General features: G+C 41.0%; 1 protein-coding gene across 4 annotated transcripts in view; it reads left to right on the top strand.

Annotated features, from left to right (window-relative positions):
* LOC309526777 (rho GTPase-activating protein 7-like) overlaps positions 1-17071 on the top strand; it is a 107044-nt gene extending 89973 nt beyond the window's left edge. For all 4 annotated transcript variants that reach the window (XM_082213013.1, XM_082213011.1, XM_082213012.1 and 1 more), the window contains exons 4-14: positions 131-194; positions 1566-2917; positions 3248-3418; positions 4640-4799; positions 5705-5903; positions 6539-6755; positions 11421-11535; positions 13871-14086; positions 14556-14773; positions 15023-15196; positions 16031-17071. In XM_082213013.1, coding sequence (XP_082069139.1) covers positions 131-194; positions 1566-2917; positions 3248-3418; positions 4640-4799; positions 5705-5903; positions 6539-6755; positions 11421-11535; positions 13871-14086; positions 14556-14773; positions 15023-15196; positions 16031-16127 — 2983 coding nt within the window. In that variant the 3' untranslated portion in view covers positions 16128-17071. The remainder of the gene's footprint in view (positions 1-130; positions 195-1565; positions 2918-3247; positions 3419-4639; positions 4800-5704; positions 5904-6538; positions 6756-11420; positions 11536-13870; positions 14087-14555; positions 14774-15022; positions 15197-16030) is intronic.
* Positions 17072-17183: the final 112 nt, after the last annotated feature.

The raw sequence follows: 17183 nt of genomic DNA, 5'->3' as shown, positions 1-17183 counted from the left end.
AATGAAATTACATGTTAATTTCCTTTAAGAACTTTAGTGGATTGAGAGCCGTTTAGTACAAGAGCCATTTAGTACAAGATTATAAGTAACCTCAGGTTAAACGTCTTAATGTGTCCCCCCCCCCTTCCAGGCGTTTGAATACACTGAACAAGTGCACAGCAATGAAGGTGGAAATAAGTCGGCAAAGAAAGAGGGTACGTTTCCAAATTGTGCAATTGTTTTTATAAAAGAAACTCCTTGATATAAATTCAAAGGTGTTGACATAGAAGACTATAAATCACAGAGAGATTTAATTTTTTTACAATTTCTGTTTAATAATCAGCAAGCAGCAGTTATTTATGACTGGGAACTGTTTGTGAGTTTTGTTGTGCTGAAGTTCTTCCTCAGTTACAAATATGTTTGAACCATTCTCAATTCTCACCAGGAAGTCATGCCAATGGAATACAGTGGTGCCCCACAAGACGAATGCATCACAAGACAGAGAACTCGCTAGACGAAAGAGTTTTCCGTTTTGGAGGTGCTTCGCAAAACGAATCTCCAATGGGCTTGCTTCGCAAGACAACAATGTCTTGCGAGTTCTTGCTGGTTTTTTTCCCTCCCCCCCCTTTTTCTAAGCCGCTAAGCCGCTTATCAGCTGATCCGATCAGCAGATAAGCCGCTAATAGCGCTAAGCCGCTTATCAGCTGATCCGATCAGCAGATAAGCCGCTAATAGCGCTAAGCCGCTTATCAGCTGATCCGATCAGCAGATAAGCCGCTAATAGCCTCTAAAAGCCGCTAATAGCGCTAATCCGCTAATCCTTCAATGGGCTTGCTTCGCAAGACGAAAAAAACCGCTAGACGAAGAGAATTATTTTCGTCTTGCGAGGCACCACTGTAATGTGAGAACCCAACCCTGAAGCTGAGCTCTGAATTGCCCACTTTGATTTTAGAGTTTTAGTCAGATAACTAGAAGCAGATGCAAAGTAAAAAAAAAGCAGAACAACTCACCTAAGCTAGCATTAAGCAGAAATAGTTCTCAAGTGGTTTAAAAATCACTTTAGATTGAATCATTGCAGCACTAAAATGTTGAGCATAAGTGCAGCTGATTGACCAAAGCATCCTTTTACATTTCATGATGTCTTGACTGCAATCCTTTGCATTTTCAAGGCAAGCTTTAGGCTGAAAATATTAGGTTGAATACTTTGAAAAGCACTGAATGCTTTGAAAAGCATTCTCACACACATGTAAAATGTCGCAGGCCTAAAATCCACCAGTCATAAGTATCTCCTACTGAAATCAATTGGACTTGCTTAAGTATCTTGGATTCAAAGATGAGATCCATGAGTCTAGGCATAGTATTCCCATATGTAGGGTGGGTGTCACATAGAATTTTACTCATAGAATATGTGTCTGGAATCAGAAGAGTTCTCTGCATTTTTGGAGTGGCTTTCTTGGCGTGTGGGAGAGCTGACAATAGCAGGCAGGGACTGAACCATAATGCATTGAAATAAAATGTAAGAATGAATATTAAATCAAAATTTTGATCACGTCTCATCTTTTTTTAACCTCTTTTCTTGTCTTAAGAGTGATGAATCTGAAGAGGATGAACCTTGTGCAATAAGCACCAAATGGACTTATGAGAAATGTAGTCGGAGATGGTCTCGGTTAGAATGCTCGGAAGGTTCTGGTACACCAGCCTTTGACGGTCTCAGACTTAAATGCTCTGGCAGTGGGGATATAGCCTTTTCTGATCAAGGGGAGCGAAATGACGAGTCTTCAGTTCACAGTTCTAGTAGCGGGGATAGTGATTTAATCAGCTTTCCAAAGACGTTTGAGGAGGTTGGGATGAGCAGGAGTTCTTCAACATGCTCCTCAAATATTTTGGCATCTCCTGACTCTACCTTCAGTTGCTCTTCTTCACCTAGTGAAACCTTGAACATAATTAGTGAGGACAAGCTCTTGGATAAGCCATTGCACAGAAAGGGAAGGAGTTTCTTAAAGAGAATGGAGAAGCTGCGCCTGCGAAGCAGCAGTTTGAAGAGAGAAGCACATTCAAAGGCCAAGCCCATTATTAGCGAGCCTATTCTTATAGAGGGACTAAATGAAGAAAAGCTGAAAAATTTCAATTGCGTAAGTATTTCTGACGTGTCTGAGAGTCAGCCGATGCAGCAGTCTTATTCCTCACAGACCTGCAGCAGTAGCAGCCAATCTGAAAACAGCAGCACTGTGAGCACGCCGAGCCCTATTATCAAAATGAGGAGACACAGTAAAAGAGAAGGAATGTATGGAGAAGAATTTGATTCCAGCAAGTTTTCCTTGTGGAATTATATTTCGGAGCATAACGAGATACATTTGCACAAAAACAAAGTGTTTCAAGTACCACAAGGCCATAAACCTGGGACTTTCCCCAAAGCCCTTACGTACAGCCTCTTGTCTCCAATGGACAACACTTCTGTGAACTGGAGAACTGGGAGTTTTCATGGGTGTAGGAGGAACAGGGTTCAAATGGGTTCTCAGGAGCCTGAAACGCCACCTGGCTCCCTTTCATTGATAGATAACAGACTGAGCATATATGACAATGTACCAGGCAATCATCTAAACAAAATGGATACACCAGAGGTTGGTGATGATGATGTTTTTACAGAGCTAGACAGTGTTATGGAGCATGTCAATGGACTCAGGAAGTTGGTCAGTCAGTGGACAGAGAAATTCTCTGATGATGGGGACTCCGACTCTGCCAGTCCTTCCAACCAGTCCATCTCTCCGTGTCCATCATCCCCTAAAGAGATCCGTCTTGAGACTGAAAAGCATTCAGAAGGGAAATTGCCAGAATTGTCAGTTACTGACAGTGAAGGGAACTGCAATGAACGTGGCCTCACAGAACTGGCATATGTAACAGAATCAAGGATGAGACGGACATTGGCGCATTCTATCAGGTCAGCTATATACTGGTTGAAGTGGCAAAAAATTAAAAATGAAATTTGGCTGGGGTTGTCATTGTAAGGGGTTAATCAGTTGGGCTTAAAGCAGTGTAGCGTAAACTTAAGTTGAAGTAATGATTTAATAGTGAAGATAATCTGGCTGAATAACTTGAGGTTTTGATGCTTGAACGCTGCAGAACTTGGTCTCTAAAGTACAGTGTTCTACCTTTCACAAGTTATTTTGAAATTCATAGTGATTTTCTGTGGGTGTGCATTTTTAGAGAGAGGGTGGGTTATAGTAATACTGAAGAGCACTGAAACAAATGTGTTTGTTTTTTTCTTTAGACATGTGAGGAGACAATGGTCTACTGAGGAAGGCACAAATTTGGAAAGTCTTTCTCAGCAAATTGACTGCCAGTCAGCTGCCCACCTAAATCGATTGCAGAAGCTTGCTTTGTTAAAATTGACTACTTTAATGGACAAATACTCTCCTTCCAGCAAGCAAGGATGGAACTGGTAAGTTAGAATGAAGTGGAAGTTGTTTCTGAAGTGAAAGAACTACCTTAGTCTTGAATTGGAAATTTAGCCTGTCCCTATATGCTGATTTTCAGAGCAAATCCCTCCAAAGGAAACTTACAAAAGACAATTAGCTTCATATACATAAGCAGGAACATGGTGCTTTCAATTGATTTACAGTACCAGTCCACTTGCAATGCTTCTAATAGAGGACACCAATGATTTCCCTTTTACTTATCCCATCTGTGACCCTTACTGCTGAACCTCTCCACCAACCAACTGTTCTCAAGCTGTATACCTCCTCCGCCCACCCATTTCATTTCATGCTCTAGATGGTTCAGTTCCTCAAGAATGTGAAACTTCTGCTGTAATTGCAGAAATATTTTAGGCTTTTAGCAGCACTTCCTTTCATGTAATGATTAGACAGACTTGTCTTGACTTTCTGTCTTGTGCAATGGGCAGTAATTCATCAGGTCATGGAGCTAGTTCTAAACATGTATCTTCTCCTTCTGATGGTCTCAGCTGGTCTCAGAACTGCATGCAGGTATGATGGAGGTGTGCCCAAATGCTTCTCTGTCTCCTTCTGATAACCTCTGGTTGCATTAGCAATCAAAACTCAGTGGCATAAATTTTACAAAATGTATTCTGATCCTCAAGGCATCTGTAGGAAGTTGCCTGTATGTAATTCTCTCATCATAGTGTCCCTGTTTCACCGGCTAACGAGGTAGAACTCTCTACTGAATCCTCAGTATGTTTATGCTGATGTTTTTGCTTACAAACAAGTATATTGGGGTTTGCAAAATTTGGGGGAATAAATTGGCTGAGGATTGCAATAGAAGAAGGGCAGCAGGAGATAAAGAGCAGGAAACTGGAGGGCGGATAGCTATGCAGTGAGTAGTTGTACTTCAGCTTAAAGAAACTGGTATTTCATATTTGAACAGTATCTTGTTTGGCATAACAAATACTAAAGTAAAACTTCTGTTGGGATGCCACATGGCTAGCATTGGCAGATGCAGCAGCTCCAATGGTATGTTTCTTTTTCCATTGCTTTGGTAAATACTGCTTTCCTTTCAAACTAAAAAGGGTTAGAATTGTTAATTGTGTCCTCCTGATACTTTTTGTATTCTATAAATGAATTCAGTGTATCTACCCCACCTGTCTGAAATGCATACCCAGCTCAGAGCATAAATCTGCATAAACAAATGAATTCTGTATTTTCAGGACTGTTCCAAAGTTCATCAGAAAAACAAAAGCACCAGACTATAAGGACAAAAATGTATTTGGAGTACCTTTGCTGTTAAATGTTCAGAGAACAAGTCATCCTATTCCAAAGAGCATACTCCAAGCCATGGACTACTTAAGAGACCATTTTCTTGATCAGGTATCAGTATGAAAGCTTATACTGTATTAAATAGGAAAAAGCTTTTCTGTTACTAATATGAGCAAATGTCTTATAATATTTCCCCACGTGATGGTTCTTCCACCCCTTCAAAACTTAAGCAGTTTTCTTTAAATGTCGTAAAGCTTTATTTTACTCACAAAACACGCATTATCTCCATATACTTGCAACAGTTTCTTATGCTGAATTTATGAAGCTTTGCTCATAATTTTTCATAGCCCTGGCTGGCTCTCAACCCTCTCGTTATTAGAGCCTCTTATTCTGATTTTGTGTACATACACACATACGCCAATAACATTTGATGTGTTTGGCTTGGTATAGCTGCAAATTCCTTGTTTTGGTGGGGTTGGGGGACCCCTGAGTTTACTGTTCTAATGGTCTGAAATGCTTATGTGCTGGAAACAAAAACAAAAAAAGGGATACAAGGCGAGGGGTTGGGGGCAGAGTAACACTGGGACTGCTGAGGCAGACATTTTCATCACTCAGAGCCTGCATTATCAAGCAACAACTTGCTTGTAGGTGGCTGCCATCATAGTCCAGACACCATAAACAGGACTCTATTTAGCACTTTACATCACCTCCAACCTGCTGAGTGACAATATAGTGTGTACAATACTGCAGATGAAAGGGTCTGTACATGTAACAAAGAGAGATTAAAGATGCATTATCAACATTCTTTTTACATTTTCAAACGAAATAATCTCCCCCCCCCCCCGTTTCTTTTATTGCGCATATATCAAAGTGCCTTTGAACATAGTACAATCAAAAGTGCCTAGAAAGCTTGTGGATATGTAACCACATTAAGAGTTCCATGCCATAGCCAGAGTCAAAGGACATTATTCTGCAGATTGAATGTTTACTGTTTTTTTTTTTGTTCTTTTTCATAGGTTGGCCTTTTCAGAAAATCTGGTGTGAAATCCAGGATCCTTTCCTTAAGGGAAATGAATGAAAATGACCCAAACAATGTAACTTATGAGGGGCAGTCAGCATTTGATGTGGCAGACATGGTGAAGCAGTATTTCCGAGACCTTCCGGAACCTATATTCACCAGCAAGCTCTGTGAATCCTTCCTCCATATCTACCAATGTTCGTACCTGCTGTTTTTTTTAATTCTGGTTGGCCATTTTAGACATTGATTTTATAAGTGGAATGTAATTTTGCTTTGTTAGTTTAAGTGTGCCTGATGCTACTTAGTTCTGATTATCAATTAATTCAGTTTCTTAAGTCAGAGGTCAAGGGACAAATGATGTACGAATATATTTTTCTTTCTTTAAACTAGTCTCTAAGACGAGCCTTGTTATTATTATTAAAATTTGTATACCACCATGTACATGTAGATCTCATGGCAATTCACAACATAAAATTGCAGTATAAAAACACAGAATACATAATAAAAATACAAAGACAACCCAATAATCCCCTCTACTGCAACACATTTAAAGGGCACCATATGTCAGCTCAAAGCCTGGTTATAGAGGAATGTTTGTGCCTGATTCCTAAAGATGTGTAATGTAGGCATCAGCCAAACCTCCCTGGAGATAGCACTCCACAAACACGGAGCTGTTCAGAAAAAGCCCGTTTGGTATGTGTGTTTAAGTTTCTACCCTACTGCATTAAAAGTAAATGGAAACTACATTGTACTCAAATAATAAATGTCAACTCTTTTTGTAAGAAGATACCCTAGTTCCTGATCTTGGCTTCCATCTTTTTTCCCTCTCTAGATCTGCCAAAAGATCAGCAGTTTTGTGCTGTCCAAGCTGCCGTTCTTCTGCTTCCAGATGAAAACCGAGAAGCTTTGAAAACACTGCTATTCTTTCTCAGAGATGTAGTGGCTTTTGTGGAGGAAAACCAGATGACTCCAACCAACATTGCTGTTTGTCTAGCACCATCCTTGTTTCACCTTAATACCCTGAGGAGAGAGAGTTCCTCATCGTCTAGGTATTTTTGCGTGAACAATACTTGCTTGCTGATGAGCAGTGAAGGAAAATACATTGTACAAATGTAAAGGTGCTTCAAGTCAAGTCACCTTTTTATATGGCATAAGCAGAGTATTGCCTTTTTACTTGCTTACAATGGTCATTTCTTTCCAGTGTAGGTTTCTTTTAGCCAAATTGTGCTGCTTTAGCTGAGTTCAGGTACAAATCATAGGTCTGTGAGGGTTGGAATGCACCTTATGTCAGATGTTAACAACTGTTAATGGCTGTTAATTGAATATGGCTGTCCTTTTTAATCATGGTGCGATTAAAAAAAAAAAGAGTTAGCACTGCCAGAATGGACAGTAGATAGAGAAAATACCCCCTGTACTGTTTGGATATTTGGTGAGTAGCTGCCTATGGATAGCTAAAGGATTCTATATCAGCCTGTTAATATTTAAAAATCATAGTAGTGCTGATTGTTAGGGAACAAAAATGAGTAGATCAAGAATGGGAAACCTATGGTCCTCGAGGTGTTGGTGGAATTCAACTCCCATCAGCCGCAGACAGCCTGGTTAATGGCCAGGAATGATGGGAACTTCAGTTGCCTCAACATTTGGAGGACCACAGGTTTCCCCACCCCACCCCCCAACAGTAGTTTGAAAGCTTTTTCTCTGAGAAAAAAATCATTTCCTGACAATAGTTAGTGTATGTTGACTTGCTCCATTTAAACGTTAGTTTCTTGCAGAGGGGTGAGTGGGTGGGGTTTTGCTTATGGCTATTCCAGACACACTTACTCTGGAGGACCTTTTAGCTTTATTATACTCATCAAGTTAACCAGCGATAAGCACTATACTGTCCTTTTCTGAATGTATGTACTTTCCTAAGATGCTGTTATTATATTACCTCATAAGTATAGCAGCGCTTCAGTGTAGCTTCATGCCATACATGGCTTGATAACGCAATAACACAATGGTCCTGGGCTGATTACTTCCTGGGCCAGTATGCTCCCACCTTTTAAAAGTGGTAGTGCAGGGGTGGGAAGTAGCGACATAACTGGCTGCTCCCACAAGAGATTTGTGACCAGAGTAGTGGGGGAAGCAACCCCATGGTGAATTAGCAGCACAAAACTGGATATTGGACTGCATCCCTCAGGGCTATACTTCCAACGTAACATTTCTGTAGAGGCAACCAGAAAAAGGTGGCAGACTTTTTTTAAAAAAAAAAAATATGGGGGTAGCTTTGGATCAGCCTGAAAAGACCAGGGTGGTTTAGCAGAGACATACATCTCAAAGAGGCTTTCAAGAAGTGAATGAATCTCAGTTTACTGATCCCCGTATATACCTGAAGTGTGACCTTTTCATCTCTGCTACAGTGAGATGTAGACGCTGTCTCTGCATTTGTGGAGCTTGCCTATCTCCACATGCAGCAATCCCCACAGTCATTTAGAAAGATGACTGGGAGTCAGGTTTAAAATCGTAGAAAAATAGTACTGTGGGTAGAGAAAGTTGCATCAGTACCATCACTGTACCAGAGGCCTGTTAATGATGAAATGCATATGCAGTCATACCTTGGGTTAAAGTCACTTCAGGTTAAATCTTTTCAGGTTGCATCCCGCGGTGACCTGGAAGTAATGGAATGGGTTACATCTGGGTTTTGCTGTTTGCGCATGCGCAGACGCTCAAAATGATGTCATGTGCATGCGCAGAAGCAGCGAATCGCGACGCGCAGACGCAGGTTGCGTTCTGCTCAGGATGTGAACAGGGCTCCGGAACAGATCCCGTTCGCATCCAGAGGTACCACTGTACTAACTAATAGGAAAAACTATACTTGAGCAAGAAGCATTCTTTAGATTGTGTGAGTTGAATGTCTGTGGCAGGTTAATGCCATTAAGGTTGCGAATTCTATTTCATGAGTGGGGGTGGGAAGCTTGAAAAAGTATCTGCATGTTTTAGGATGATAGCTCAATCTTTGAGAGAGGTGAAGAGAGGTAAAGCATGTGAAGAATGTGCTTTTAAGAAGAGTACGCATCCCAGATGCGTATCAGGCTATAAAACAAGTCCTGTGATGCTCAGCATTCCCCAGAGAGAGAGAGAGGAATCCAGAACTGAGATGATGACAGCATTGTCAGTCATAAGAGAGTGAACACATAATCACAGCCAAGAATGTGTCAGAAGAATTGATTGCAAAATAAAATGCTAAATTCTTAATTCCAGGTGAAGAAACTTATATTTTGGAAGTTTAGAACTTTTAGATGAGGAGGCCTCTACCATCAGACTTTGCTTTGAGCTCTGTACTACAGCAGGAGCAGCTATCTTAAGAAAAGAGGGAGTGCTTGTCTTTTCTCCCTCTCCCCACCGCACCTTATTGTTTTAACAGCAAGGTTGCTTTGAACGGGAAATTTGGATAATAAATTTGCTAATATTTTACTTTCAGTGTTGGGACTTCAAAAGGACCTAATCTAACAGCTTTGGCTTCAAGGATTAAAGTCAAGCATCTTTATCTAACAACCTCTTTTAAAAAACCATTCACAAAGAATTTTCCAAGATAAAGCTATTAGAGATGAATGCCAGGCTCTTGGCAATCCTAATCTTGGCATGATGCCACAAATAAGCTTAAAATATGAATTAATGCTCTTTGGCAAAGCATTTGGAGCTCTTAAATAATGTGATTGGCTTTCCCTTAGACGTTCTGGGCCAGCCTTTAATTAAACACGTCTAATGATAATAGGCAAATCAATGAGAGCTTTGTGTGTACCTTTGAATGAAATGTACCTGACCAGGATTGGTTAAAGCACACTCACTTAATAGGACTCATTACAATTAAAAAGTCTATTTTTAAAATATATTTTATTAACTTTTCCAACATGAGAAATAAGCACAGAACAGAGAGTAAACTGTAGCACATGCATTTCAAAAGAAATAATCACATCCAGTAACAAGAAAATATGATATAGTAACAGAGATAATAGTGGTTACAATTGAATAAGAAGTCCAACTGGCTACCAAGAGAGTCTGTCCAAAACAATGTCTGTAAATTTGGTGGTGAAGGTTTCTTGCTCATAATTATGACTGGAACTACAGATTTGAACGTTGGACAGAACACTCCCTTAGGAAGTACTTTATATCCGATGCTGTATTTCTCAATGAGGTAGTATCCCTTGTGTCTGAACTACAAGAAGGGGCTTATGAGATTAACAGTCTTCCTGTCTCTTGTGATGTTTGGGAAAATTAGTGTTGTGCAACAAATGTCAAAAATATGGCAGGCGAGTACACAGGACACTAAGCTGCTCCACACATAATGCTAAGGTACGGTTTGTGTTTTTACCGCATTGTGTGTAAAAATCGCTTAGTGTTATGTGGTAGAACAACCTGTGGTTAACATTCACCATAGGTAATAAACCATAGTTGAAGCTGAAATGTCTGGCAGATAATCACTTAATCCATGGTTCATTATGTCACAGAATAATTAAAAGCACCAAAAAAAGCAACTGAGCCATTTGAGTTACAGTGGTACCTCGGGTTAAGAACTTAATTTGTTCTGGAGGTCTGTTCTTAACCTGAAACTGTGCTTAACCTGAGGTACCACTTTAGCTAATGGGGCCTCCCTCTGCCACCGCTGCGTGATTTCTGTTCTCATCCTGAAGCAAAGTTCTTAACCCAAGGTACTATTTCTGGGTTAGCGGAGTCTGTAACCTGAAGCGTCTGTAACCTGAGGTACCACTGTATTTGAATTTTTGGTTATTCTTCACTTGGGCTGTGCAGCTCATTGGGCAGTGACAGCTCCATGACCATAGTTGAGGGAGTTCAGGTTAACCTTTGGTTAACATTAAAAATGAACCACAAGCCTTAGATATTGAGAGACTGTTTACCATACTTCATAAACCATAGTAAGCTATGGGGCTTGGTTCACATACAGTGCCACGCCATGGTTTAATAAAACGTGTACCATTGTTTTCTTCCTTGGAAGAAATTCCGTGTTGTGCTTTGGCAATAATTTCATCAGCACAAGCTGTTCGGCTTGCTGGACAGGATGATCCTCCCTCTCTTCTTCTCGCACGCTCTTCTGGGGGACCCACCCCGAGCCAGTCTTGCGAGGGCCCTGGAGGAGGAGAGGGGGAACCTTTGTGTGGGCTTCTGATAGCAGAACTAGTTAGTTGAACTCTGTCCTCTGAAGTATGTTTTGTTTTCCATTGCTCTTGCCTCCATGCATTTGTAGTTTGGTGAGCTTTTGGTGTGAAGTTGTTAAACAAACTATGGTTAAGAAAGTATACTGTGTTCATATATGACACCAAGCCATACTTAAAACAAACTAAAGTTTGTAAGCCAACAGCAAACCATGGCTTCAGTTCATGGTTTATTGGACTGCACATAAGCTGCTGGGCAGGGTTAAACATACTAACGTTGTTTAATAAACCATGGTTTAGCATTATGTGCAAACTATCTTTTGACATGTAGCCTTCAGGGGGCCTGCCCAACCTATTATCTGTTAAATTTTTAGAATGTTGGTGAAGACTACCTTATACTAGAGGGCTGTCACTGTTTAGATTGACAACAAAACATGCCACAGAACCAGGAGCAGTTATTTTACATTTCTATCCCTCCCTTTCACCTGCAGTCTGAAGTGATAGTGCCCTTACCAGCTACATTGTGTGATTTGAATAAGCAGCCCTTTGTATTCTTCTCCTTAGGTCCAGCCAGAGGAAGCACAGTACAGGAAAACCTGACCAGAGAGACCTGAGTGAGAACCTGGCTGCAACTCAAGGCCTGGCCCATATGATAATGGAGTGCAACAGACTCTTTCAGGTAAGTTGCTTTCTTCAGGAAGAACCACTGCTTTAACTTCATTGGCATCCTCCATCCCTCATGCTGCTTAGAAACTTGTGTAGTGGATACTTTGTTGGTTTGAAATCAGAACAGCAGCCCTTTTCATTGTTGGCAATAATGAAAAGCAGATGTTGGACCAACTCTTAATTGGTATTCATTAGTACCAGACACCAATGGTCTTTTGCTCCAGGAAGTATACCTCTCTAAACAAGCAAAATTTACTTTCTCTTAGTTCCTTGATAGCAAGGAAACAGTTTGCATTTTTATTTTGAGCTAGCTCAATATAAAGGTTGATTCATAGGACTATGAAGCATATAATTAATGCTATATATATATCAAATCACTATATTCCAAAAAGCTGAACCTTGAGCTTCATGCATCTCTGCTAGTGGTGATTTGGATATGTGTAAATGCCACCCAGGGTAGAGTTGGGCTTTGGGTTGAGGAACCCATGGCCAGATGATGCAGAACGGGGAATGAACATGCACAACATCCAGTTTGGTTGGCTGTGTAAATAAGCCTTCAAGATAGCAGTCCTCCTATTACTAGTTATTCATTCAATTTATATACTGCTCAGTATTAAAATAAATAAACCTCTAAGCAGTTTACAACTATATTGGCAGGATTACTGAGGACATAAGGCAGTGTCACTACAACGGCTTAATTATAGGCCATCACTTGGAGCTGAACAGATAACTGTTCCAGGCTGAACAGGTAACTGTTCCAGGAGCACTTGTCTTTGTACTTTATAGAGTAGGATCAGCTCACCTTCCTGGGGTTTGATGCTTTCCAACATTTCCTCCCAAATCTCAAAATCCAGTGACTCATTGAAGTTCATGATGGCTAGAAACACTGGTACCACACTAGTTTCATCTCCAGAATCCTCTTGCTCCTCTTCATCTTCATGTTCACTACTTTCATCCTGTTCTTCATCAGACTCCTAATCTTCTCATTTGTACTGTCACCATCACCTTCCTCCTCCTTTACATGGTCTTTGATTCATTGTATGAGAGTTCAGAGCCAGAATAGGTTAATAGTGGACATGTTTAATTTAGTAAGTCATAAATTTCTAAGCACAGTTGAAAGCAAGTGCCTGGCTATTTTGATTCTTTGATTTGCTACTTTCCGCCACCCTTGGTTTCTTCTTGGCTTATGCTAAATATGGGCTCAGAAATGTCTTATAGTGTGGACATGACTCCTCAGCCTGTCCTTTTTTGAGGGGCAGCACCCATGTTAAACATGAAACCAACAGTATACCACTTTCTACATTGATCTAAAAAGTAGTTAATGATGAGGGGAAATGTGAGTTTTCCAGTCTCTTGTTTGAGCACAGCATGACCTTGGTTATGCCCATTTAGTCCTGACTTGTAGACCCGCTGGAATCTCTTCTTCCTGCATTACGTTGTTTGCATCTTGTGTGTGGGAGTTTGACCTGCTTAGCGTGAGGCCAGAGCTGGGAAGGGTGAAGAATGTGTGGCATTTGGGCCTTCTGACCACTCCTCTTGGCAGCACTTGAGCAGATATGAACTAGTGCCAAGATGCCCTTCCACTCTGGCATTGAAATTATTTGTTGGAAAGGCCTGGTGAACAGGGCTTTCGTGCATGAGGCGGGAGAGTGGCTTTTAATCAATTGAGATGTTCCAGTCATTCTTGCTTCCTCCCTTGTCTTTGACCTTGTTTTGTGGCATGAAGTGTGTGGGAAAGGGAAAAAAAAAACAAGAGAAAAGCAAGAAGGGGGGGATGGGGAGGAAACTGCAGAGAAAAGAGGATGGGAGGGAGAGGGCACTGACTATTTGTGCAGCCTGCTGGGCCAAAATTAGACTCAATAGTTCAGGCTAAACGTTAGCACGAACTTTTTCTGCTTTGGCACAGGGAGCTGGCAGTGACTTTGTTAAGAGCTAGGAGCAAAGCCCCAAAGAGTGCAAAGGTTGATATACTATTTGTTCAGCCTCACTTTTTGGAGAACAGCAGCTTAGGTTCCTTCAAATAAGTGTTTTATATGTATCTGTGTGGTTCCCACACACTGAGTACTCAAAAATCCTTTCCTCCCATTTTGTCTTAAGTCATGTGTTTGATTCATACATAACTGTAGAAGTGCTATACTGTAGCATTCAGCATCAAGAAACCACATTCCCACTCTGCTTGCGCCTTGATGGGTGACTGTGTGACAATTGTGTGTATATGTTCTTATGTTCTTGAGCTCCTTTACAGGAAGCCTGGGATACAAATGTAATAAATACCGTGAAATATATTGGGATATCCATTTTTTATGACCTATGTGTCCTAGCAACTAATTTCTAGTATTTTTCTGCAGATTCCTGACTACTGTTTGGATCACAGTTATGAAAATTTACATGATCAAACCATCTCCAGTGAAGTAGATCCACACCAAACCTCCTTAGCAAAGCACTGTAACACAGTGGTCTCCCTGGAGCGCTCCATGCAGGACTTGCTCCGAGATGCCAAGGAAAAATTCAAGAACTGGGTTACTTGCTCCACCTTGGAAGGAGTGGATTCTGCATATAAAAAGGTAATTTTGGTATGAGAACGTTAACGAGGCTCAGAGTAAATGAGTTTTAAAATGACATTAATACATGTGTATTCTGTGAAAATAACCAGTTAACAGTATCTTGCCCCATTTGCAAATAACCTCCCTCTGAGAAATAGGTCACACATTAATTAGAAAAGGTATGGCATGGAGCACAAAAGTACTGAAATGCCACCATAGTGCTGTTTCCGAAACGGGAAAATTTATTATTTTGAATATGTGGATAGTCACTTTAGGTGCTGTGATTTGACATCCATAGCTAGCAAGACCAGAGGTCAGAGGTGATGGGAGTTGTAGTCCCTAAACAGCTGCAGACCCAAGTTTGGGAAATCATGTCTTAATGGATTGAGGGACCATGTTGACTCCAGTTCCAGGGGTTCTACAGCCATTGGATCCCAGGCTGCTTTTGGCAGACTCAAATCATTTCCTAATGGATTAACTGTCTTCTAAGGTGGATGATAACTACTTGGTCCGGGTATGGAAAGCGTCAGCTGAAATTGATGCTGCCCCTAAAGTGGTTCTATATCGGATACTGATGGAACAGCACCTATGGAACCCAAGCCTTCAACAAACAAGAGTCCTAGAAATCTTAGATGATGAAACAGACATTTACCACTATGCAACGGAGAGCATGTCTCCACTTCCTCCACGAGAATATGTGGTTCTAAGGTAAGGAATCTACAATATTCCTGTCTATGCCAACTGCTGTTAATTATGAGATGAGCTGCAGCAGAGGTAATGACTTGACTTACCTTAGTTGAATATTATTTTTATACATACAGCTGAACACCTTGATCATGTGCAGAGCCTGGAAGTTGATGTAAATGAGCTGTTACAGTTGATAGCATGGTTTCAGTTCATAAGCATAATGGCATATTGATAGCCAATGAGATTATTGATTTGACCTTTTTTTTCCAGGACTTGGCGGACTGATCCTCAAAGCAGCACATGCATATTAGCAGCTACCTCAATAGACTGTGAAGGTGTTACCATGACGGGGATCTTGGGTCAGGTCCTACTTTGTCAGTATCTTATAGAAGTAGTCGGCACTCAGAAATCCAAAGTCACACATGTCTGTCGAACAGATACCAGGTATCTATATTTCTTTTATTTTTCTTTAGAGTGGCTTGACATAATAGATGAGGTTTCAAATGCAATGAAGGTCAAGGGCTTGCTAGAGGAATAAGATTCGAGTATGAAAAACTGGCATTCTGTTTGTGAATTGGCTGGCCGCTTGTTATTCATCACTGCACTTCTACATCTGTTTGTTCAGATGTGGTAGAAGCTTTGATTGCAGTCTTTTTAGTTAATAATGATTAAGTGCTTCTTTCATGGCCACATGTGATTTAGAAAAGTAATTTTAGGCACCCTCCTCATAAATCTGCATAAAGATTGAACAATTTTCAGAAGCAATGCTTCGTGTGTGTTGTAAACATGCAGTCAATACGTTCCGGAGCCCCGTTCGCATCCTGAGTAGAGCCCGCGACTGTGCGGGTCGTGATTTGCCGCTTCCACGCATGCATGTGACGGCATTTTGAGCGCATGCGGAAGTGGCGAAACCTGGAAGTAATGCGCTCCGTTACTTCCAGGTCGTCGCAAAGCGCAACCCGAAAATACTTAACCTGAAGCTACTTCAACCCGATGTATGACTGTAGTTTTATAGCATTGGTGGTGGAGGAGGAATGCCTAAAATGAAGGGTGGATTTAAGTGTTGCACTATAGCATTTCTGCTTGCCAGATGGAACAATCTGTACTGTGCACTGTTGTGGGTTCCCCAGAGAGATTTTGGGGGAGAGATGGGGTGGAAAGCCTTGTTGGAAAGCACTTTGCTGGAAAGCACAGTTAGCTCAACTTGGCCCAATAGTCGGGAAGAGAAATCATTTAAGACTTTAGTTTTTTTTAACAGGCCGTTTCATTTATTGGCAGGGGCCGCACAACTGAATGGTACAACAGGGCTTTTGGTCACATGTGTGCTGCAGAACTGGTAAGGATTAGAGAGTCCTTTAAAACTTCATCATACTGAGAGCAAGCCAAAGATGACATGGTGCTTTTGGAAGTTAAATCAAATGTGTGGTGCCCAAAGCTGAAGTTTACCAGACTTCATTATCGTAATTGAAGCATTCTAGAACTGTTAAGACATTTTTATGCATTTTATAATGTTACTGCTTTATTAAAAAAAATCTACTGAGAAAATTAAATTGTTCAATATTACCTATCAAAATAAGTTATTGAAAAATGAACATCTTGATGTTCTAATAATGTGTAAATGTGAGATTTTATTTCCTCCCAGATGCTTTATAAACTAAAAATGTGAGAACAAATGTGTATAATACTTTAGCAGTGCTATCTGCCTAAAGAGAACTCCGCACCTGTGATGTCTTTTTCTGTTTTTAGCATTCTAAACTATTAGGAATATAATGATCATATAGGAAGCTATGCTCTAATTTATTGGTTACAGACATTTGTACTTTTTACAGTGAAGAAACAGTCAGAAAAAGGGTTTCTATTTTCAGTGGAACTGTGTGTTCCAGCACCTCTGAGCTGCGCCCCGGAAGTGGGTGGGGGTGAGAAACTTGACCTGCACATTTTATGGGCTGCCGAAAATTGCAGGAGGCCTTTGCGGAGGGTCTTCAGCCTAACAGCTGGCATGGGGAAGCCACTTGTGTGAGGTGGGGGCCTTGTTAAACTGCTCCACTGAGGTGCACGCAGCTGCGCCCCTCAGCAGAACAGTTTAAAGAAGGCGCTCATCTGTGCCTCGGCTGCCTTTGCACTGGCAGGCAGTTGGGACACCTATTGTTCCTGGGAGGAAGAGGTGGCCTGCCCATCGCCTGTGTGAAAGCAGTTGAGGCAGCCCCTCCAACAGAGCAGCCTCTGGCTTGTGAAGAGACATATTTTGAACTTCAATTTGCAGTACCCCGCTGTTTTGGAAATGGAAAAAAGGGTTGTGGGGTTGGGAGGGAAAAGATAATATATATGATACTTTTAAGTCTGTACATTCATTGCATTTCCTAAAATACTGTAATTTAGTGTCAATTGTGTTTATAAGCTCAGACAATATACCTTCAATAAAAAGGTTAAG

The sequence above is a fragment of the Podarcis vaucheri genome (assembly GCF_965113315.1).
Source record: "Podarcis vaucheri genome assembly, chromosome: 2".
NCBI lineage: Eukaryota > Metazoa > Chordata > Lepidosauria > Squamata > Lacertidae > Podarcis > Podarcis vaucheri.
This window is presented reverse-complemented; position numbering and strand designations above follow the sequence as displayed.